The 23,448-nt window shown below is 40.7% G+C and overlaps 2 protein-coding genes across 7 annotated transcripts in view; both read right to left on the reverse strand.

The window, feature by feature from the left end:
• Nucleotides 1-3,047, reverse strand: part of SH3KBP1 (SH3 domain containing kinase binding protein 1) — a 215,736-nt gene extending 212,689 nt beyond the window's left edge. For 2 of the 5 annotated variants that reach the window (XM_048287368.1, XM_048287340.1), the window contains exon 1: nt 2,570-3,045. In XM_048287368.1, the coding sequence (XP_048143325.1) occupies nt 2,570-2,573 (4 nt within the window). In that variant the 5' untranslated portion in view covers nt 2,574-3,045. Of the gene's footprint in view, nt 1-2,569 lie in introns of all 5 variants that reach the window. The other 3 variants (XM_048287331.1, XM_048287348.1, XM_048287321.1) reach the window with 3 other exon arrangements.
• A 970-nt stretch (nt 3,048-4,017) lies between these two features.
• The window catches only part of BCLAF3 (BCLAF1 and THRAP3 family member 3), a 33,048-nt gene continuing 13,617 nt past the window's right edge, over nt 4,018-23,448 (reverse strand). Inside the window, exons 5-12 of one of the 2 annotated variants that reach the window (XM_048287437.1) lie at nt 23,202-23,380; nt 22,462-22,576; nt 22,216-22,279; nt 21,259-21,377; nt 19,349-19,463; nt 15,258-15,353; nt 10,748-10,903; nt 4,018-9,014 (exon numbers count right to left, since the gene is read on the reverse strand). In XM_048287437.1, the coding sequence (XP_048143394.1) occupies nt 8,985-9,014; nt 10,748-10,903; nt 15,258-15,353; nt 19,349-19,463; nt 21,259-21,377; nt 22,216-22,279; nt 22,462-22,576; nt 23,202-23,380 (874 nt within the window). In that variant the 3' untranslated portion in view covers nt 4,018-8,984. The remainder of the gene's footprint in view (nt 9,015-10,747; nt 10,904-15,257; nt 15,354-19,348; nt 19,464-21,258; nt 21,378-22,215; nt 22,280-22,461; nt 22,577-23,201; nt 23,381-23,448) is intronic. The other variant, XM_048287444.1, reaches the window with a different exon arrangement.

Raw genomic sequence — 23,448 nt, forward strand, 5'->3', positions numbered from 1 at the left:
ACTCAACTCTCCTAACAAGTCCATTCCAAGTGTAAATTAATTAATTTTAATGTACTCTACCTATAAAGTCATAGAAGAACTCGTAAAACATCAATTACATGAAGTAGTTCTTTTAAGGTTCGAGGTGTGTGCTGTTAAAAAGCACTGACTCTCAGTATACAGGTACGTGTAACATACACACATATATACACATGCACAGGGTTGGGCTAAAAACACTCTGCAGTGCCACACAGAAAATATACATGGTTAAAACAGAAGGCATACAAGTAATTTAAAAATAAAACGTTAGGAATTTTAACAGTGTAGTACACAAAGAATTCACCTATTCTCTTCTGCATCTGTGACACCTTACAAAAATGCTAACTATTTAAAAATGTTTTTAATAAAACTGCTTTCATTTGATATCTCCTAGAAAGATTTTACTTTCATACTATGCATATCTGCACCTCCTTGCACAATTTTCTACTTGTTTGTAAACTGTGAGAATCACTTACCATTTAAAGATATGAACAACAATAAAATCATATCTACCTTTCCTCCACTCCCATTTTGCAAAGCAAAGTAAGACTGAATCATGGTGATTTGGGAAAGTCATCATCCAAATGAGCTTCAAAGAAGCCAGATGTGTAGGATCATAGCCCAGAAGAGGGATGGGTGGATAAAAAGAAAAAAGATGACCTTTATGACGAAGTTACAGTATTAAAAACCTTCCTAGAGCTCTACCAATGCAAATTACTTTGTTGGTTCTTTATTGCTTTCCTTAATCTTTTGAACCATAAAGGCTAATATTTGGACTATGGATTAAATTGAAATCAGAAAAGTCTTATTGTATCACAATACAAAGCTAGAAAGATATAAACGCATGGGTAGAGGATAAGAAACCAAAAATAATTTTTAAAACATTATTTCCTATGACATGCCCTACTGAGTACAGATTCTGCTCCATTCAGCAGTTACAAACCCTACCTCTCAATACAACGCTATGTTTAAAACCTTATCTGTTGTGACAGAAGACAGAAGTTGAGAGTTGTGCCAGTGAGCCGGCAAACCAACCCTAACAGAGCTTCTACAATGCCCCCAATTAACTGTGGCAGCCTGGGATGCCGGCCTACTGTCAGCAGCGGCAGAGTTCCGCCGGATCAATACAGCCGAACGAGCTGCACAGGGATGAACCCACCTCAGCCCAAACGGGAGAACTAACTGAAAGTCGATAGGAAAAAGCTTGTGCTTAATCTGGTAAGACACAGGTAGAGCAGATGTGCATCGCTCCCATAGCACCCTGCAAACTAATCTCTCAGAGAACAAAGGGACGATTTATTTCCTACTGTATTCACAACGTCACTGTATTACAACAGGTGAAATTGTGTAAAATGTCTTCCCACATAACGCATTATATTCAGTCGTTTCAGTGATGTTGCTCTCAGGTTCCCCCACAGTCCAATCGCATTTCCGTCGCCGTGAGTGAAGCGGGCAGCCGAGGGTCTGGGGATATCCAAACTGTTTCGGAGCGCCGTTCGCTGCTGTCTCCAGACGCCGGCCGGTGTGCGCACCAGGGCTGCCCACCGACAGCTGCCGCTTCTTTTGTTCCCGCCTATCCGTCATTTTCCGCCGGGCTCCGCGCTGGGCAGAGGCACTCCAGCGACGCCCCGGGCGCATCGCTCAGCCAGCCCGCGCCTGGCACCGCCGCTGCCGCCTCGCCCCGCATAATGGGACAATTCAACCCCGTCCTCCCTCCCTGCCTCCTGCACAGGTAACGGGCGCTGCCCAGCCCGGGCCGGGCATCCAGGCGCAGCCTCTTCCCGAAGCCCGCGGGTGACACCTCACGGGCAGCGGCTGCCGAGCGCGGCCGCCCCCCGCGCCGCGGCTCCAGCGACCCCGCGCAGCGGCCCCGGCGGCCGCCCCCGCCCGGCAGGGCAGTGAGGGGCGGTGCGGGGCAGTGCCGGGCGGTGCGGGGCAGTGCCGGGCGGTGCGGGGCAGTGAGGGGCGGTGCGGGGCAGTGCCAGGCGGTGCGCGGCAGTGAGGGGCGGTGCGGGGCAGTGCCGGGCGGTGCAGGGCAGTGAGGGGCGGTGCGGGGCAGTGCCGGGCGGTACATCTCCCCCGCCGCCCGCGCTCTCCGCAGCTCTCCCCGCCGCAGCCCCTCGGAGCTCAACCTGCGCGCCCGGAGCGGAGGTCTCTCTTCTCTCCGCCCAGCCCGGCCCGGCGCCACCACACCCCAGACTGCCCGGGGAGGGCTGTCGCCGGCGGGAAGGTGGCGAGGCCGGGCAGCCGATGCACGGGAGGGCTCGTAATCGTGTCAGCCCCGCTCGGCGGCACCCACCGCGGCAGCCCCGAGGGGCACCCACCCGGCCGTCGCCCTGTCGCCGCCAACCCCGTTCTCTCCGCCTGTCACATGAAAACAATTATTGCCTCGGCCGGGGGAGGGGAGGGGAGGAGAAGTTAAAAGCCGTGAGGTGGAGGAGCGGAGGCCGGCGTCGGCCACCTCCCTCCCGCCGCCCCCAGCGGCACATGCACCCCACCGGCCAGCCGGGAGCCCCAGCTGGCCCCCCGGCACTCGGCGGCCTGAACTCACCCATTTATGTCGAGCTGGGCTTCGCCTGGCAGCGAGAACAGGCTGAAAGTTTGGGGCGGGTGGCCACGGCGAAGGAAGGGGGCGAGAGACCGCCCGAGCCGCCGCCGCGCGGAGCGGAGGCGCTGACAGAGCCGCTCCCTCCTCCGGCGGCCGCCGCGCTCAGCACCCGCCGCAGCCGGGCTGCATCCTGCGTCCTGCGCCGCGGCTCCCTCAGCGTGTGCGAGGAAAAGGAAATATATAGAAATCAGGCGAGAGAAGGGGCTCAGCCTTCAGCTCCTGCAGGCACCTGGGTCCCCGCTGCCGCCGGGAAAGCAGCCCAGGGCGAAAGCGCCCGGAGTAGCCTGTGCCGCCGAGCCGCGGGAGGGGCGGGCAGTGAGCGCGGCGGAGAGCGGGGCGGGAGCTGCTCGAGCCCTCAAGCGCGGGCAGCGACCGCCGCGGCTGCCGCTGCTGCTGCCGGGGCGAGCGGCGGCTCCGGCTCCGCGCTGCGGGAAGTGTCGCGAGACTGCGCCAGAGCCGCTGCGCCGCCTCGGGCCGGCGGGAGCGGAGGGCGGGGAGGGCGGCAGGAAGCGGAGCCGCGCCGCGGTCCGGCGGGGGCAGGGTCGGGGGAGAGCAGAGCCACGGCGGAGAGCGGGCTGTCTCCCTCCCTCTCGGGGCAGGGCACCGCGGGCACGGGGAGGGGACGGGGCGCGTCCTCGCTGGGCGCTGGGGGAGGATGGAGAGCGCTCCCGGGCAGCGGGAGAGACGCCCACCGCGCATTCCTGCCCCGCACCTGCCCCGTCCGCGCACGCCCCCAGGGAGCCGGGCCCGGCCCTGCCCTCGCGGCTCTGCTTTCAGAGCCACCGGGAAATGCGCCGCAGCTGCCCCTCGTCTCTGCCCGGCCCACCTTCCCCCCACACACCGATACACCTTTGGGGTTAGGAGCAGGGAAGGAAGGAAGAAGAGACAAAAAGGGAAGATGTAGAGACGTAGAGTGATGTTTCACTAAAAAAAAGCACGGATTGCTCTTACTGCAGGAAGATGCGAAACCCCTGCTACAGTAAGTGTGCACAGATCAGTAACATGTCTGGACAGGAAGGCACCCAAGGAGGGCGGGGAGGCTTCTGCACAGGCACATCTTCCCCCAGGTAAAGACCCTTGGGGAAAAAACCTACAGCAGCAGCAGAGGAGAAGCGCAGATTTAAAAAAAAAAAAAAAAGCTGGTATAAAAGATCAAGTATAGGTAACCTTGTACGGCATGAGCACCTTGACTGTTAATGAAAGGGTGAGCAAAAAGAGCCTGTTCTAATCTCAGGTAGTTAATTTGTGTATAAACAGAAAACTCCCACTAGCAAAGTGTAGTAACATTTTTGTACTTTTCCACTCCCCCTCCACAACAGATTTCGAAAAAAGCTTTTTTCTTGTACCCTGAAAATTACACCAGACATCAATTACTGAATCAAATCACTGAATTATTTATAAGTAGAAATTTTGTGAAAACATTTATTGTCTGTAGAAACAAAATTTACATTTATTTTATATAAACTATGTTAAACATACATATAAACATACCTACATCTTACTATATATACTTATGAACGAGGCTTTTAGATAGGGGGGTAACATTGTCAAAAGCACCGTTGTGAACTCAAAGACTACAGACTTAAAATGCATTTGCATTTAACTCCAGCTTCAGTAGTTTAAAAATGTCATTTCTTATCCACACTTACAAATAATTACATTAAAGGCTTCTCTAGCAGTGCGTTTCCATGTGCACATACATGTACACATACACACATTAGACAGTCCTTGAGAAACTACAGTATAAATAACATCAACAATCTATTCCTTAGAAGTGGACATTAGTTCCCCTCATTCAACTGGGAGTAAAAAATTCCTGCTATTCTTAAAACAAAACAATGAGGCTCTTTTTATTCCTTGAAGAACATACTCGAACAACAACTGTTTCCACTGTCTCTTCCCCTCAATACTAAAGACGTGAGAAGCCAGTCACAAAATGAAAGCCATCTACTACATTATTTACAGAAAATGAAATATTAAAGACAACATGAGATTTAGACTACTTAGACAAAATTCAGAGCAGTGAACAGAAGAAAACTGTATTAAAAGTAGCAGGCTATTAAACCACGTGGCTAAATACCCACTCAAAATCCCTCCAACAAAAACCATCAGGGACAGAAGGAAGGGGCAGGTGTTATGACAAGAGTTTTCTCTGATCTTGACACTGAAAAATAATGCTCACAAAGCTCGAAACAGAACACATTTAAATGTTCATGGCTATCCTTACGGTCTGCTAGGGAGTCAGGTGTTTCGAGGAGGCTTTCAAATATCTTGAAATGGCTTTTATTCTTTCTTTCCTTCGTAAGGAGGCTGAACAACTTCTTATCTTCAAATTCTGCAGCAATGGAATGAAGTCTGTCAAGGGTCAGAGTTATGTGCAGAAACATCCGTTTTTTCCCAATTCATTAGGACAGAAGTCTGAAGTCTTTCTTTTAGAGGGCTCTCCCATAAAGAACTTTGTAGATTGCTGTTCAGACTCTTAAAGAAAGGCAAGAGTTGGGTTTCAGCACAGTACAGGAAAAGCTTTCCTTTAGGAAAGCAAGGAAATTAAAGAACTCCCTCTATTAACAGTCTTCTAAGGTGAATACTGAGAAATCAGTCTCTCTTTGTTATGATCTTTTGTCATCTTCTTCAAACAACTCTTATTATCCATTTCCCAGACATGGCAGAAAATGACTTTCTGATACATAACGAGCAATTTTGAGAACTCTGCCTTTAATGCCACAAAAGTGTAATCTTGGGGTTTGGTTTTGTTTTTAAAGCAACTAAGTTCATTTAAAGAAAACTCAGCATTTCAGCCAGGGGCCCTAGGGAATATGGGAGCAGTAAACATTACACAGCAGGCAATTGATCAGCTGGATTTACTCCTGTCCTCTGCTATCAGTTACCTGAGTTGAGACAGTTATGTTCAGGTCTCAAGACCATCTATATGCATCAGGTAAAATGATTTCAAACATGTAATTATTAGAGTTAAGGCAGGCTTATAGAAACGTTGCAATGTGTTGCTTCTTCCTAGCCCCAGAATTTTGTTAACCTTGTGAACTCAATCATCACATTTAAAGTAAGTATTCTAATAAATTTATGCAGAAATTAAATGGATCAGCAATATAAATGCCAGCATTATAGCAACTTAGTATTTTAGACACTTAAAAGGAAGACTCTAGTCATATTAAACCCATTGCATTTTGGATAGCAATTAAAAATAAAATTTCACATGTAAGCAACTGAAAATGACAGCATTTAACAGCCATTTCAAGCTAAACAAAACAAAGGCAATTCACATATGTATTTTCAAAGTATAAACCAGAAAGCTAAAAAGCTCTTAAGAGAATCACATTTTTAACTTGCCCTTCCAATGCAAATACAGTGACACACTTTAGTAACGAAAGTGTCACTGTTTTCCTACAGAAGGTTACACACCTATTTAAAGTAAACAGTTACTTTAACAAGAACTGTTATCAGTCAATGCTCCCACTAGAAAGAATGCAATGTACTTAAGTCTTTGTACATGTGTTTTCTACAATGCAGTCACAATAGAGAAAGGCACCAGGTTATTCAAGTAAATTGACCTTTCTTCTACTTAACTCTTTTTCTTCTGCCTTCACAACCCAAACAGTAACTTCAATACATTGCTCTCAACCAAACATTGTATTCCAGTACAATAGAATTTTCTGTGCTAAAACAATAAACAAGCTCAACTGGGTATGAGTATATACACACAAGTCTCTGTAATTCACAAAGATAAATCTACATAGCAATATCTCACATCATATCACGGAGTAGATGCTTCTAGCACCTAACCCATGAATTTTTATAAAATTAATAATTTCTGTATGCATTTTATAGCATGTAAGAGGTTTTATCATGACAGAATCCAAAATTATTTAAGTAAAATTATTGGTAAAGAATGTGATTTGAGCAAATGGTATCACACAAAAGATAAACCAACTGAATCAGAGACTACATTTAATATGACATTCATCTTAGGACCAAAGGGTGGGGGGGAAATCAAAGTCAGCAAACAAGTCAAAAAACCACAAACTTCTTTGCAATATGTTGCTCACAGTTGTAGAAATAAAACACAAAGCTAAACTGTTAACGTACAAAACAAATTAGAGATATCTAATCATGCATAGACAAAATAAAGCACAAAATCAGGAGTCAGTCACGTGTTGAAACCTGGTTAAAGCAGCATTAACTGACTGAAGTCTGACTACTCCAGCATTACTTCCGAACAGTGTTAGCAAAACTGCCATTTCAGAAGTTTCTTCATGTATCCACTTCTCCCATTTGCTCAACAAAGAGTTCTCTTGCAGAATTTAATATGAACACTGCAGGAAGCTTACAGACACAGTAGTATCCTGTTGAATAAGACAATATTGCCTCAGTAGTTTGTCCTTTATCATACACGGTTTCATTTCTCACATCTTTTACAGTGCACATTCAGAGCAGTGTGAAGGACTTGTTGGCTCCAGGGTAAACCTGCCCCCCTCTGCAGGGTATGTGCAACACTCCCCTACCAGCAGCCTGACCAGAACTGCAGCTACTCCACATCTGCTTTGGGTTGACTCACTTAACCTGTTGTTTCAATTCCTTATTTTCATCTCCCAGTAAATCTACACAGATGATTCTGCCAGATTCATCACTGACAGCATTAAGTAAAAAACTACCTTCTTATCTGGAGAAGGTTGTCTGCCTCTGTTTGTCCAGGGAATTCCTTTCCTTCCACTTCCCATTTTGTCTATGCATGTCAAAGTTACTGAAAAACTAGTTAAATTATTAATGATTGTTATTTAAACTGAAAACCTGTGTTTTAGAAACAAACCATCCATTATCATTGAATGGCCATGACATCAATGGATGTTGCACACTTCCTGCCTTATTCCCTATGAACGCCAAGCAGAACATCCATGAACTGAACAGCTCAAGTCATACTCATTTTAACTGTTCTGAACCATAACTACAAATAGTCTCTCTACTGAAGGCATTGTGGAAAAAAAATTACAAAAAAGCATGCAGAAATCACATCCTGACTCTCCACCCAAAACCCCAAATTTACTTTTCTGTGAACATACCTCTAACCCAGAATTCAAATTCTGATCTACCAGCCACAACAGAGACTAGCCTGCATTCTATACGGAAATACATCTGCCTGCATGTATTCTGGATATTGTGAACAACTTTTTTCTTGGAAAGGAACATCTCTTAAGACTATGTGCTATGCATTTTTAATCTACTGTCAATAAGAAGTCCGAACAAATCTGCAATACAAACACACAACCCTAGCATAGATAATGAATTAAGGCAAAGGCTACAAACAGGAAATAAACACAATTCTGTTTATAGCTGCTTATGAAACAGGTCTGGCTATTTGAGTTTTGCACACAGCCTAACAATAATGCAGTAGGGTAAAACTTCAGAGAATCATTCTGAACAAAATCGCCAGCTATCTGCATTTAAAGCAGTTTCAATTATGAACAATTTCTTTGTTAGAAGACATGCTTTCAAAAACTTACATTTTTTGTTTTTCTTGTAATACTTCAGGCCCCAATTTTAGAATCCAGGAAATCACCAAATCATTTATGACAAAAAAGATTAGAGAATATGTGGCTTGGTCAAGAATCTCATACACCAAAATATAATGAGACAGAATAATTTTGAATACAAACCAATTAATCCTCTAACAAACCCAAATATGCTTTCAGTGCAGTTATAAGCTACTGCTACAGTACTTTACATACCTGCCTGTTGCCATTAATTTTTATCAAATCTTGGAAGTTGTTCCAATATTCTAACAATTTACAAATGTATATACACATGAGAAACCCAAGTATATTATTAATCCAAAGTAATACAAAATACTGCTTTATGGAAATGACTGAACAGAGGTGTAAAATCTATTGCACAACCTAAAAGGTCATTAATTGGAAAATCCTGAGCTAATGTGCTATTACCAAACAATTCAGGCACTTTTTTTTTTCTTTTTATTATTACATAAGCAATAAACTTTCAACATATAAACGTCTGGGTATAACAACTCAAGTTCCATCTGTAACATCATGCTTAGAGAAAAAGTATTCAATAAATAAGACTCCCTTCAATGACTTCCTTACTTGAGACTGGTATGCAAACAGAACTAAAAGTACATAATACGATGTTTCAATTGAATACTGTACTTTAAAAGCAATTATTAAAACTGTAAAAAAGTTCTGCAGCATTCAAAATAAAGTTATTTTTTAATCAAGAAAGTTACAGCGTTAGTTCCTTTATCCTATTTTAAGTCTTGAGAAAGTTGTCAAAAACTGAACAGATGCTCCCTTTGCTGTGTTATGTTTCAACTTCAGGATCTCAGCTCAGTTCAGGTTTCTGTTGCAATATTTAGATTTCCCTACACAGAGAAAAAAAAAAATCATTACTGTAAGTTGTAATAGCAGAAAAACTCCCAATCTTCCTAAGTACTGTATTATAATATGTAACATGCAAGATTTTTTTGATTATGCATTCAAACAGCACAATTATAAAGACTGTACCTTAAAGGATACATATGCAGCATTATTATTTCAAATGAAATAGTGAAATAAAGATGCTCAGACCAGTTTAACAGATCTTGACAAGTTTAATCATTACAATAGGCAAAATGCTACAATTTCAGGAACAGTTTTGGTTTTTAGGACTTAGCCAACCAGCAAACAGTAGGCTGCTAAGAAAATGGTTGTCATTCTTCAGGATTTATTTTACTTGAACTCAGACACACTCATATTCATCAGGCATAAAAAAAAAATAAAATTCAGAACTCATGATGATTCTCTGATTCAAATCATATCTAGTAGCCAGACTGCGTGAAGTATGCTTTATAGGTTCCAGACAAGAATCTTAACAGCCAATTATAGAAGAACATTGGAAATTGTTGGGAATAGCTGACTACAAAATTCTAAGACTTCTATATCCATTTTACAAGGTCATAATTTTGTGGGGGCAGAGGGAAATATCTTTCTCCTTCTATTTTCCACTAATTTCAATTAAATTTAGCTTTCAGAGATAACACTTCTCAGAGCCCATGCAAATATAAAAGGCATTTGCCCAAATACTTCAGTAACAAATGATCTCTTTACCTTGTCCCAAGGGCTTAATTTTCTTTCTGTTGGTTGTTTTTTGCTTGTTTGTTTTTTGTTTTGTTTTTACATGTGTGTTTCCTTAAGGGGTTTTGGGGGCTTTTTCTTCTGCCCACTGGGCAGAAGAATTTGCAGGTTTTTGCAAAAAGCTGTAAGAACCTGTGCTTTAACATGCTTCTGTGCTCCAAGAGCTAAACTCTAATCCAAATACAAATGCTTATTTATTCAAGTGTATTTACTTGTAGTTGGATGGACACAGAGTTACAAAACAAGAACTCACACAAAGCACAGAACTGCAAGGGGCTGTGTAGGTCATCAAATCCAATTCCCTGATGTCACAAGTAACTTCATCCTACTTTGATCACATTTGATCAATTCTAATAAAGGATTTAGTATGTTTTAACTACTGATCCTCACAAAAACTGTAACATTTTATATGGTTCAAAAGTTCTTCTGCAGTTCAAGATTATTGTTGTCCCATACACTCTGCAAATCAAAACACCATAAACCAGATATGCCTATTTCAGTTTAAGCTTATCAAACCATTTTACAGACATTATATTGCGCAGGAAGTTTTGTTCAGAGCAGCACTCCAGTGCATATTTTAAAGCACATAATCAAAACACAACAAAAAGGAGAAGCACATAGATGTATTAAAAAATTATTAATATCGTTCAATTTAACAGGACAGAATATTTTGTTCCACAAAGGGACAATTTCTTGTCCTGTCAGTAGGAAGAGAGATCAGCTGAGCTCAAGGAAAGAATACTGAAACAGAAGCAACCACAGAATCTCAGAGAGCACCTCTGATTTGCAGTTACCCAAAGCAAGTTTCAGCAAGTTTCCATAGAATAAACAGGAGGGAAACAGAAGTGCACAATCAAGTTTGCCAGCAAATTACAAAGAGCCAATATTCCAGAAAATCCCATCCAAGTTATTCCATGGGGATTTAAATGTTGAAATGGATCTTATGAATATGCATATAAAAAAATAAATTAATCCAACTTACCTTTTCTTTCCTCAAAAATCCATCTCTGAATTTATTAGTGGCAAATCCCCTTACACCAACAGAACGTAACCGCTGGTACTTAGCCTGAATATATAAACCCTTCTGCACTAAGCCTGATTTATAATGGGGTTGCAAACGGCCATCTGCAAAGTTGCTCTGTAAGGGTGGGGGAAGGGAAGAAAAAAATGTGCAAAATGAGGGCACCAAAACTCAAAAGTTCATATTTACAGTTATACACATGTAAAACTTCCAGTACTCAATGACAGAAGCATGCATTTGCAAGTGCACACTATCTTCCTTTACGTCCATTTATTATTCCTCAGACCATGCGGCTCAAAGAACTGCTGTATTGCACTTGCTGTTTAAAACATCTGAAATTATCTTCCTTGTAGAAAAAAAGGAAATATATTGTGCAACATTTTACAATATTTTCAACTGTTAATGAGGCACACTCCATCAACAAAAAACTTTAAGACAACACCTCACTGCCACTACCGAATTCAGCGATGTCAAGCCTGCAGTGGGCACACGTAAAGAGTCCCACTAACACAAGTCAGTACAGATGTTTTTCCTAGAGCTTTAATGTCTGACAGTCTGAACACATACACATTCTCTAGTCCTTTGATACCTCCAGACTGGAATACTGCAAACTAACCTAGTGTGGGACTAGGAGCAGAGGCCACAGAGATATCAGAAGATTTAAAGGTGAAAGGCATTATAAACACACAGAAAGGATATAGCAAGATCAACACTGATCACAGCCGCTGAAGTTTGAAAAAGATTTTCATTCCTAGGCACTCAGATTCCCAACAAAACAGGCAGTAAAAATCTTTAGAGTAATAAAAACTCTATTTGTCATAATTTTCCATGGTTTTCCAGCACTTCCATTTTAAGTTTTCCAACACCCACTCCAAATTTAAACAATGGGTTTTCATCTAAAACCAGAGAAAACCTCCTGGCCATATAAATTCTTCTTATCTTTTACGAACACATTTGAAGGGTAGGAGAAAACAAAATATGTCACAGAAATAGCCCTTCTTGAGCATGACAAAATCACTTTGGTGAAATTTGTCTCCTTTTGACATAGTAAGGATCACTTCAAGAAAAATCACATGCTCTGAGGTTGCAATAACTTTAGTACCACTTCTTCCACTGTGTTTTCCACTGTGTGGCTGGTGAACAATAAAGAAAGAACTGTACAGAACAGAGGTTTCTTTATGCAAATGCAGAGGTTCTGTTATTTCCCAAATCATTTCACCCACCTACTTCGTAGGAGATAAGTGAGAAGGCCCCATCATTCCCCCAGGGCTGCTCTGATGGAGGACACTTGCAAGAGGCTCTTCAATGCCAATCACTTTCTTGAAGAGTATCAGAGTGCAGGCACAAAGAACTTCCTTGCACTGGGTTGTATTACATGGGTATATGCCTATCATGGGGAAAACTGAAGGGCATTTTTAATGCTGGATTAATGCCCTGAACAGAGTTGGCATTAAAAGTTCCCATTTCCCCACTCCTTCTATGGTTCCCTTTGACTTCAGTGATAGAAAGGAGGCCTTGGTGGTCTGCCACTGCACTTGTATGACAATAAACAAAGGACCAGGTAAAGTAAGGGATGGGAAAAAGGTGCAAGATATTGAAAATTGCCTTACAAACAGCTTAAAAGTTTCAACTCAAGCATCTACATGTTAAGTGGGGAGGGAAGGAAACAGCAGTAATATTAATGTAGAACAGCATCACTTGTAGACAAAGCTAACAGATTATATATACATTTGGCATATAGGCACCTCATTCACACACAGCTTAGAGAAAAACAAGATAATCTAAAGTGTGTGGAAAACATCATTAACTTCTGGTCTAGAAGTAAGAAAAAAGTCTGCTAAAGTGGCATCTAGTTTTAAATTAAGGCTGTTTTATAAATAATGCTAATGACAATGCCTAGGAGCATGAAGCTCTAAAACAAGAATATATGACCAAATACATATGGCTGCACTGAGTCTGGCAGGGATGGAGGTAATTTTCTTCACAGGAGCATGCACGGTGCTATGTTTTGGATTTGTGGCTAAAACTGCACTGGTAACACACCAGTGTTTTGGCTACTGCTCAGCACCAACACTTTCTCCTCTTCCCTTACTCTGCTGCTCAGCAGGACACCAGGGTGGACAAGAAGCTGGAAGGGGGCACAGCCAGGACAGGCGGCCCAAGCTGAGCACAGGGATGTTACACACCATATGATCTCCAGCAAAAGGAACTGAGGGAAGGGGCTTTTGGAGCAGGTAGCCATTGCTTGGGGACCAGCTGGGCATCAGTCACCTTGTGACAGGTGATGAGTGACTGCCTTTGCATCACTTTTTTCTTCACTACGTAAAACCATCTTAATCTCAACTCATGAGTTCTCTCACTTTTGCTCTCCACATTTTCTATCCCATCCTGCTGGGAGAGGAAGGGAGCTGAGGGGAGGGTGGGCAGCAGCTGTGTGGTGTTTAGCTGCTGGCAGGGATGAACCCACCACAACCAATAATACACTGAACTTATTTTAAGCAGCAAATGAGGTTTAGTTTTAAAGACTACTTTGCATTTACTTACTTAAAGGCTGACTTGGTGATTCATGGCAAAGGGTCTTTACAAAAAAGACCTTTTAAATTTTTTAAGACTTCTCCAGATCCTTTATAAGATATTTTAGAACAGCAGTTTTTTCTTTCCCCAACAAGTTTAACATAGTGAAGACCGTATGTTTTTTTTAAAATACTCTTAGTAGTCATCACTTTTTGCTTAATAAGTTTAAATGCTCCCATTTTATATATCAAGAAAAAGAAGTGTGGGGCTTGATTTTTTTGGGAGTGGGGAAAGAGGAAGGCAGAGAATGGAATTCTATATGATTTTTTTTGGTGAGGTTTTAGTTTCTTTGTATGTTGCTGTTCTTTTAAATAATTAGTCAAGAGAGTCCTGAGTGTAGAAGATAGTCAAGTCACCTCCATTTCACCAACAGCACAGCAAGAAAAAACTCTGTTGTGCAAGAGAAATTTAAATGTAAAAAGTTGAGGAAATTAAGTCAAATCAACCCCACTGTTTCCATGGCAATGATAAAAGTGCTATATACATAAGCAAACTGCAATACAAGTGCATATGCCATTTTCCCTATAAATATTAGAGCATCATGGGACAGATCACTGGATACTGCAATATTCATATATAAGTGAGGTGACAACTTGAATAGACACTTCCATGCTTGTAGAACTGCAACACTTCTGCAGCAGAACTGCAGAATGATTTAAATGAAGGGAGCATCAACTACCAACACTGCCTCAGGGATCCAGGGATACACCGCAGCCAGTGCTAGATTCCTCCAGCACTTGGAAGCTGACAACACAGAGGGGATATAGAATAACAGGCTATGATGTCCTTACATGTTGAAACAGTTGTATCAGGCTTCGAACAGTTTGAACTTCTTGACTTAGAAGAATACTTTCTCCAGCAGAACAAAGACAATAGTTTTTGTTAGTTTTAGCATAGCTATCTGACTAAGATTGACTGTCAAACCACACCTAAATAGGAAAAAGTCTTTTTATCCAACAGTTATTGTGTTTGGGGGGAAAAAGAAGAAGGACAAAAGCCCCCACAACCCACACCGACACTTCCCCGCCTTCCAAAGTTACATCCTAAAATGACAGCTAATTAGCCATTAAAATTTTACTTCACTATCTACCAAACAGAAAAGGTGGCTATCTATGAGGTTTTATTCTTGGGGCCCCAAGATGGTAAAGGGATGGGCAACTGTGCTTCTTTCTCAAGTAGAGCACCTAATGCCACCACCTAATGCATTTTAATTGTAAAATGTGTCCTGGGTTCAGCAGAGAAACAAATAATTTATTTTTTTCTGACAGTGGCATGTTATGCATGGGTCCATTTAGAATTGTTGGTGTGAGGAAAGTATTAATCAAATCTAGAACAACTTATACGAATTTTCTACCTTGAAATTGCCCCTACATTTTTAACTTGCATTCTGAATAGTAAAACACAGAACTTATTCCATTTTTTTTTAATGCATAGCTAGCAGTATGCAGGGTATTCACAAGACATTAATTCCCCAGAAATCCCTATATGAAACAGTTAATAAAATAACAGTAATACAGTTTTGAAAGTAACACAACTCAAGTCTTCCAGTCTTTGGAAAAAGTTCAGGCTTCTGTCACATGAAGGAAAAAAGCTCAGCAGCTTGGGTTTTGGATAGATGAATTTTCTAGTCATTGTGCAATTCCTGCAATTCTTATTCCTGACTCTGCAGTAACCTATTTATTTCAACTGGCTGGATACAACCCTGTTCAATCCACTGCCAGCCCTCTTACCTACTAAAAGCTAAGCCGGTCCCATTATTCCAACAGAAACAATTAGGCTTTGATGACACTATTTTTCATGGCACTTAATACCTTCAAAAGCATGTCTCCTGTTACCAAACTCCGCAGGTTTGACCACCATTTTATGTAACAAACATCTGATAAAATCTGATCTGTACCTTAAAGTGCCTTCTGATGGGTCCTGCATTTTCAAGGTGTCCTCTAATGCGTCTGTGGGGGTAAGTGTCGCTTGGTTTCGAAGAATAGTAAGAATTCTAGTAGGAAAACAGTTATAGCTTCATGTTACTAAATTATTCAAGAAAAAAAATAAAAATTGTTCAGGTTATACTAACAAATATTGCAACATTTTCAGTCTTGTAGTGTTTGACACAATGACACTCTTTGACAGAACAGGAGTAACGGGAGCATTGAGCCTGCAGTCCAGGCTGGCTGAAGGGACAGCAGAGCCCACAGGAGCTAAAGATGATACAGACCATCCTCCGGGAATATCACCTCTTGGAGAGATCTAAACAGCTAACAAACGAAGTTAAGGTTCTCCATCCCTCCCTCCCAGAACAGATGCCTACACTTGCATGTATCAAGTACAGCAGACAGGCTGCCACAGCAGTCATGGTTTGCATCAAGAAAGAATAAGGGCAACAAGATTGGTTCTCTGGACCTCTTGATTAGCATATGGTCATCAAAGGTTAGTGTGTGGCAGAGACACACCTCCACAGCAAAACAACAGCATGTAGCACATTGAGGTCCTTAGAAAATGCTACTTTTAACTCTTTTTCCAAGAGCGCATTTGAGAATCGCCTGCCTGCCACAGAAGCACAATTTCAAAAGCAAGTCAGACCACTAGTATTGAAATTGTTGTGCCAACACTCTGAACAGCTGCAGTCAAACAGCCGTGGTTGCCCAAAACAGAGCACTCCTCCAGCCACTGACCTACCTGCACATTTTGGCTCTTTTCCAACTTTCCCTATGACAGTTACTTCCAGAGGATGTGGTTCTCTTCCATCATTGCATATGATTGTCAATATTTACAGAAGCATTGGTATATACTTGCATATACTACACTGGAGTCACGCAGACAGAACGAATGTGCTAATGAACTCTCAGCAATCAAATAAATTTGTTTATGGTCCATTCTGGAATAATCACAGAAGCATCCCAGTGCTGTTGAACTCTGTTTCCTCAAAGGAAATTTTATCAGCTTGAAATACATTTTTAAAGGAACCTAAGAAGAGAACTCTCCTGAAATATTTAATATATACTAGTATTTAATAATAAATGCAAATGCATTCTTTGCTGTTCCCAGAATTTCTGTCCTCTAACGAACTGCCAAACCTTTCTGGTAACACTTAATAATTGTGTGGGGAGAGAGAGAGGGTTATAAATATAATGGAATGGTGTTAGAATCCAAGATAACTTTTAACTAGGATTTAACTTAGCTTTCCTTTTCTTTTTTTTGGACAATATTGTTGCCTAAAAGTTAACTATTCAGTTTCTTACAATGCCTTGACAAGAACAGATTCAGAGAACAAAAGGAGAGGAAGGAAGATTTTATGAAGTGAGATCAAAGTAATCAAAGTGGCTTTTCCAAGAAAAGGCTGGAACTTCCCAATTCCCTTCTTATTCTAAGAAAATGAAGACACTCCACAAAATCAAATTAACTTGCTACATATGACACAATTAAATCAGGAAGCTCCCAGCAGAAGTACACTGAAGTACTGAATGAATGAATTTATCAAGTAAGATGAAAAAAAAAGTTTAAGAAAATTTCCCATTATAGTTAAAAATAAACCTCTAAGAATTAAAACAAAGCTTGCCTTAATTAACTCTGGATACAGCCCTCCCCATTGCCACTTTCCTCAAGACTAAAGTACTTCCACAGAAATATGAACATCAGAACCGATGCAAAAGTACAGCAAACCACTTTTCAGGAACTTCCTAAACCAGAGACTTTTAAAAAAAGAAATAGAAAAAAGGGAGGAGGAGGAATACAAATATATACTTGTTCTGATTTTCTACTTCACTCTTTAGCTAGCCTCCTTTTGTCAACAGGGTACAAAGCTAAGTGGGCAATTCTTACAATCAAGCTTAGATACACAATTGTACCTTCCAGGCCTAAGTTTTCTTCAAGTTCAAGCTCAAACCCCAATTACTGAATATTAACATCACAAATATTAATTTTCATTATATTTGAACTTCAACTACAGCTTTTGATTTTCTGCTTGTCTGTAAACCAGCTTCTGTAAGGCTGACCACGAAGAGTCATTCCTTTTTTAGGATGCCTGCATTTTTAATACCCATGCTTTCACAGCTACTGTTGTTCCAAAGGGATTACTCCTTTCTGCAGTGCAGGACTTCCTAAAAGTTGCATGTCTGCAGTTCACTATTAAATATGAAAATGCAATCTTCCTGAATCTTCAGTACATTTAGCAATAATTCAGTGTCTATTTCAAACCAACCTCCTTTTTATTTGCAATTACAGTATTGCTGTGGTGGGTTGACCTTGGCCGGATACCACCAGGTACTACAGGTACCCACCAAGCAGCTCTCTCATTCCCCTCCTCAGCAGGGCTGGCAGGCAAAAATAAAATTTAGAAAACCTCATGGGTCAAGACAAAGGCAGTTTAATAAGGCAAAAGGAAAGGCTGCATACAGAAGCAAAGGAAAACTAAGATTTGTTCTCTTCTTCCCAGCAGCAGGCAATGTCCAGCCACTTCCCAGGAAGCTGAGTTTCAGTACACTGACATTGCTTCAGAAGACAAATGCCACAATAACCGATTACCTCCCACATCATCCTCATTTTCTCTGAGCTATTATTATTATTATTTCCTTTCTCTTAGCTGAGCAGATGATGTCATATGGTCAGTTTGGGTCAGCTGTCCTGGCTGTGTCCCCTCCCAAGATCTTGCCTATCCCCAGCCTACTGGGTATGGGGGGGATGGGGGGAGTGGGAGAGGCATCTCTGATGCCGTGGAGCCCTGCCCACTGAAGGGCAAACACTGGTGTGCTACCAACCAACACACTGGTGTGTTACTTTGCCACCAATGCAAAGCACAGCACTGTGAGGGCTGCTATGGGAAAGTGAACTCCATCTCAGCCAGATCAAAGACAATTACTCAACGAGCCATTACTACTTGCTTTGGAAGACTTGAATCTTAGTCTTCAGTAATATTTTTTACCATTAAAAACTTGTGTTTCTTTACACTGAAGGAGGCACTGTTGCATCTGCAAAGCACCTACATTTTGGAACTGACTACATAAAAGCTACTTTTGATGGACCTCAGGAAAGTTTCATGGGCTTCTGGAACCCTCTCCATAGGGTATTAGTTACAGTGTATAATGACAATTTATGTAAGTCTCCTTATTTTGCAGCCATCAGAAAGACAAAAAAACGTGGTTTAGAATTATACTGCACACCTTAAAAAAGCTTTTCTGGTCTCACCAGCTCCCCAAGTTAAACAAGCACTAACACCTGGAATTGATTACAATTCTTCCACAAGAGACAAATTTATTTCCACTGAACCTAATATTACTGTCTTGCCCACTTCAGTATTGAAGCACATCACAGCAAGATAGCCTAAAGAATAATTGTCCAAAACTAGGTTTCATAAATGCATTATTCAAGAGATGTGATATTCCACTGTTTAACATTTCATCCTCAGGAACATTATTTCAGATGTTTCTCTTTATTTCTGAGATTTGCTCCTCATTTTTATTTAAAATAAGTGCTTTTCAGAACTTTTATCATGATGAAGAGAAAAGAAACACTGTTTCAGTAACAATGTCACCTACACAAGATTCAGGCCTTCCCTTCCAACCACTGTCAACATGAATGCAGGAGAGCATTCTTTGTCTCAAACTATTTAACATTAGCTCAGATTATCTCAATTGACTCAGATTAGCTCAATAACAAGGCCTTCTATTTTATCATTTAGGTAATTACACCATTATGTGGAAAAAATGTGCTATTGGACACTAACTTCTTTTATGAAAAGGAGTGGTATCAGAGTGGTTTTAGCACAGATGTACTAGTCTCTGCTTCAATAAATACCTGAGGAGACTCTTGCACAAGAACTGTGAAATTATGAGTAGTTTTATTGTTGAGCATAGACAGAAGATAAAAAAGCCTCACTCAAAATTTAAAAGGGCAAGACATCACAGATTGTTAAATTTCCATCAGCATAGACAATGCAGCAAAATATTAGTTATACACCAACAGTGCAGCAGCTACTATGTCTACATTTAAGCTTACCAGATGAGGTCTCCCAATAAATTTCCTGAAAGGCGGCTTAATGAACCTCACAGGCTTTTGGAAGCCATCAACTTGAGATGTCTGTAACTTTGAAAGACTGCAGCTTTGCGGGTTCCTGATGTATGAGAGAGAGAGAGAGAGCGCAAGAACAATTAATATCTAAACCCCTAGCATATCAACACCCTGTATTTTAAACTAGCTTATTCTAGCATCTGTATCACAAGTGTGAAGTGACGGCTTTGAAGGAAATTTTCCTAGGACAATCAACAAATTCCTAGTCCAAGCTGAAATTGCAGAGAATTCCATAGCAATCTATATACTCTCTTATGCAACGACAAATGAGCAGAGATGCTCCACTTCCCGAAATCCTGGCTATAGAGCCAGGCTTCCCTGGCTCAGCCGTGCCGCCGGTCACTGCTGCCCTCCGCTGGTGGAAACGCTTTCCGCACTCGAGCCTCTCACCACCGAGCCATCGGTGCGAATTGTACAAAACCTGCCCTTTGACGACATTCCCAAACTCACAGAAGCTCAGATGAACAGCTACATCCTCCGGTTCCATCCTCAGCAAGCAACCGATTCTGACTTCGGGCTTTTGCTTGTTTGTTTTTATGATTTTGGTCATTTTGTTGGTTTATTTTTTTACTGAGCATATTGCTAATACAGATGCATCCGTAAACTTCTAAATAAAACAAGTTACCATGAAAAGTAACCACCAGAAGTCAGAATTTGTATTTTACAAAACACAAAACAACAGTTTTCAGAGCTGCAAAATAAATTAAGGAAGAAAAGAGCAGCACACTTAATAAGCTCAGAGGCATTGCCAGTCTCTGATGTGAGTCATTAAAACCTCTCAACCTCAGGAAAATTCTACAGATCCTTCATGCCATTACTGCCCTCAGCCCACATTACCCTGACAGTGGAACCCTTCTGACAACAAACTCCAGGATAGCCATACTTAGTAGGGAAAGTTACACTTCCCATAAAAGATAAGCAGCACAGTAACTGGGGGAGTGTGTTGGGGGAAATTAAGGAAGTCCAGGGATTTTTTTCCTCCACTTGTTAACCTTTTTTTGTTTCAAGAATCTCAAATACAAGAAATTTCTTCTACAGCTTCACAAGTCTGTTTTTCCAAATGCGTGTATTGCCATTAGTTGCCATTACAGACTGCATTTAAAATGAACAAAGAACAGCATACTAAGAACAATCTACAAATCATGACTACAGTGTGAGTACATTTTATTACACGCTGAAAATTCATTAATCAACATTTTTACTAACAGTCTCTCTCTCTAATCAACTGACCTCACAACAACAAAAGTGAAACAGGATGACTGAAGTTAGAAAACACCTTTGGGGAAAAAACCTTTAACAAACCTGCTGAAGAAATCCATAGGAGTAAAATGCTATTCCAAAAATCTAAGTTTTCAAATTCTCCAAGAATCTATGTTAACACAGATTAAAATTAGATAACATTTCTATGTTAACATAGAAAAATTCCATTTCCTGATATTTCACATTTTATTACCAAACCAGTAGGGCAACAAAACAAATGTATTCATCCTAAAATGCTTTTACATAACTGCAAAATACCAGGAGAATGTTATGTGGCCCATTGAAGAGTTTAAAAATACTTAAACTTTTTCAAACTAATTTTGTCCCCTCTTCTCATTCAGTGCTATAGTTGGTGCTTGCTTTTCATTTTTACCCATTGCAGTTTAACCTCTTTCAAGGTAACACCTCATTACAGAGTAGTTTGCAATGTATGTCAGTTGAATTTCAGTCCCAGTCAAACTTTTAAGGCCTAACTGTGGAAAAGAATCACAACAAATGTGAATGTAGCTGTGGAAGGGCCCAAAAAGAACACACAAGGGAACTATAGGCTTGGGCCAACAAGATTATTTGCTCATTACCTTGGAGTTACACCATCTACATGAAACACTCTCTCATCTTCATTCTTCAATCTCTCTTTTCTTCTCCTTTCTATATCATACCGTAGATCATTTGGGTCTTCTAACACTCTTACAATGTTCTAGTTAAAAGGGAGGATTGAAGCCAAGTTAGCTGGTAAGAACTGAACACCAACCTGATTCTGTCCTTCGGGGCAGCACCCTGTACACTGTTAACATAGTTCAGCTGTCTGCACATAGGACAGGTTCACATCAACCCAAGGATCCAAAGTATAAAGCAATAACAAGTGGTCCTAAGCAATTATCCTTTCTTGCACCATCTGCCTTTTTACAAGTTTCCAAGCAACAGCGAACAGACCACTGGAATTCTGCATGGAGTTGTCAAGGCATAAATATTCGTGTAAGTTTCAGTAAATCTTAAGAAGTTCTATCCTTAATCAAGCAGAATCTCCACATACCTGTACTATAGAAAAGGAATGGTAACTAAATCATAGCAAGCAGAGCTTGAAAAGGGAAGACAGAAAATCTTCTGATCCCAGATGAAAGCATGGGATAAAATAGCATTCTGAGGAACTATATGGATTTTGAGTCATTGTAACATTAGGGTAGAAGAAACATTAAGACTTTTTGTAAACTCAGAGGAAAAGCAAGAACCACATATCAGTCACCGACTCAGTATTTACATTATTTTAAAACAGATAGGGGTTCAAGGAGCAGGAATAACCACACTTCAGCTACCCTGGAGAACACATCTGCATTTTACTCCTCAGTGAACACAATACTCTTACATCACTTTGGTATCTGTAAAGATGCTCAGGTGTGCTTTTTTTTCAAAATACTCAAATTACTGGTGGTCTTCACAGCATGTAAAAATTATGTGCCAACAGCAACGGGGAAACATTGCTTACATCTATAATATTTAAACTTACTGCTCGCCAAAAAATTAAGCAATCACAATACCTGGGGAGATTCAGATGGCACAGCTCGTTTGTTCTGAAGTTCTGCTAGAGACATATCAATCCTCCTGGAACACAAAAATACTGCATAAAAACAAATGCCATCACTATAAAAGCAAAAGCATTCTTGACCAGGCTATAGAATGTTTTAAAGATACAGGCAGGTAAAAATAATAAATAAAATCACACTGTGTACTGAAGATTAATGACCTTAATGCAAATAACGTAAGACAAAAAGTTCAACAATTACCTGTGAATTTCTGGATCCAAATGTATTTTAACTTCATTTGTATTTGCACTTGATTTATCCTGAATTTTTGAGAACCGTTCATGTAGAGTTATGTCAGAAGATGCAAAATAATTTGCTGTGAAGAGATATTAAATACAAGAATGTCATTTGTAGTATTTGAAATGCACAGGGGGAGAATCTATCTTTTAAAAGATTAACTCTTAAGGATACCATGGCAACTTTACTGAAATGAAACTTCACACTGTTTCCACTTGCAGTTTAATATGCACAAATGAAAGATTAGGCTGGCCCAACTTAGACAACCTTATTTGGTAAGATTAAACTCAATCGTCAGCTCTACCATGGTAGGACTCGAATTACTAGAATCTATAAAGTCCAACACTGAACATGATGCACCTGCCTAAACAATAACCTGAAAATTTAAAGGAACTATATATAACTAGAGAGCTGTGATTACAGCAAAGCTCTTTTTTTCCTGTCATGTTTCCTAAACAAGCAGGTTACTCTCACATACTAGCATAAAATCATTTTGATTTTTAATCTTCACAATAATGCCTCAGTTATGGCCTGAGACCTACTTGCAGTCCTCCTCCACCCAACTACTTTAAATCCTCAACCTATATTTTCCTTAAACAATACAAAAGGAAGCAAAGATAGAAATGAAGCCAATGGCAAACACCTGAGAGTTACAGGGACATATATATATAAACGCATACATATTACACAAATATTACAGCCACCTTTAACTTGATGAATAATTGTGATTATTTCCTGAGTAAATTCTCTTGATGGGTCATTTTCAATGTTTTGTGTTACAGATTCCATGTGCTCAAACACCGGATGAAAATTTTCATTTTTTCTGCCAACCGCAACCAGATCATGGGACATCTGCCTCTCTGTAGTGTGACTAGAAGCAGTCCTAGAATAAAAAAATTATAGTTTATTTTAAAGGAACTATCTAAATCTGAAAACTTGAAATAGACAAGT

This window comes from Corvus hawaiiensis, chromosome 2, assembly GCF_020740725.1.
Source record: "Corvus hawaiiensis isolate bCorHaw1 chromosome 2, bCorHaw1.pri.cur, whole genome shotgun sequence".
Classification (NCBI taxonomy): Eukaryota; Metazoa; Chordata; class Aves; order Passeriformes; family Corvidae; genus Corvus; species Corvus hawaiiensis.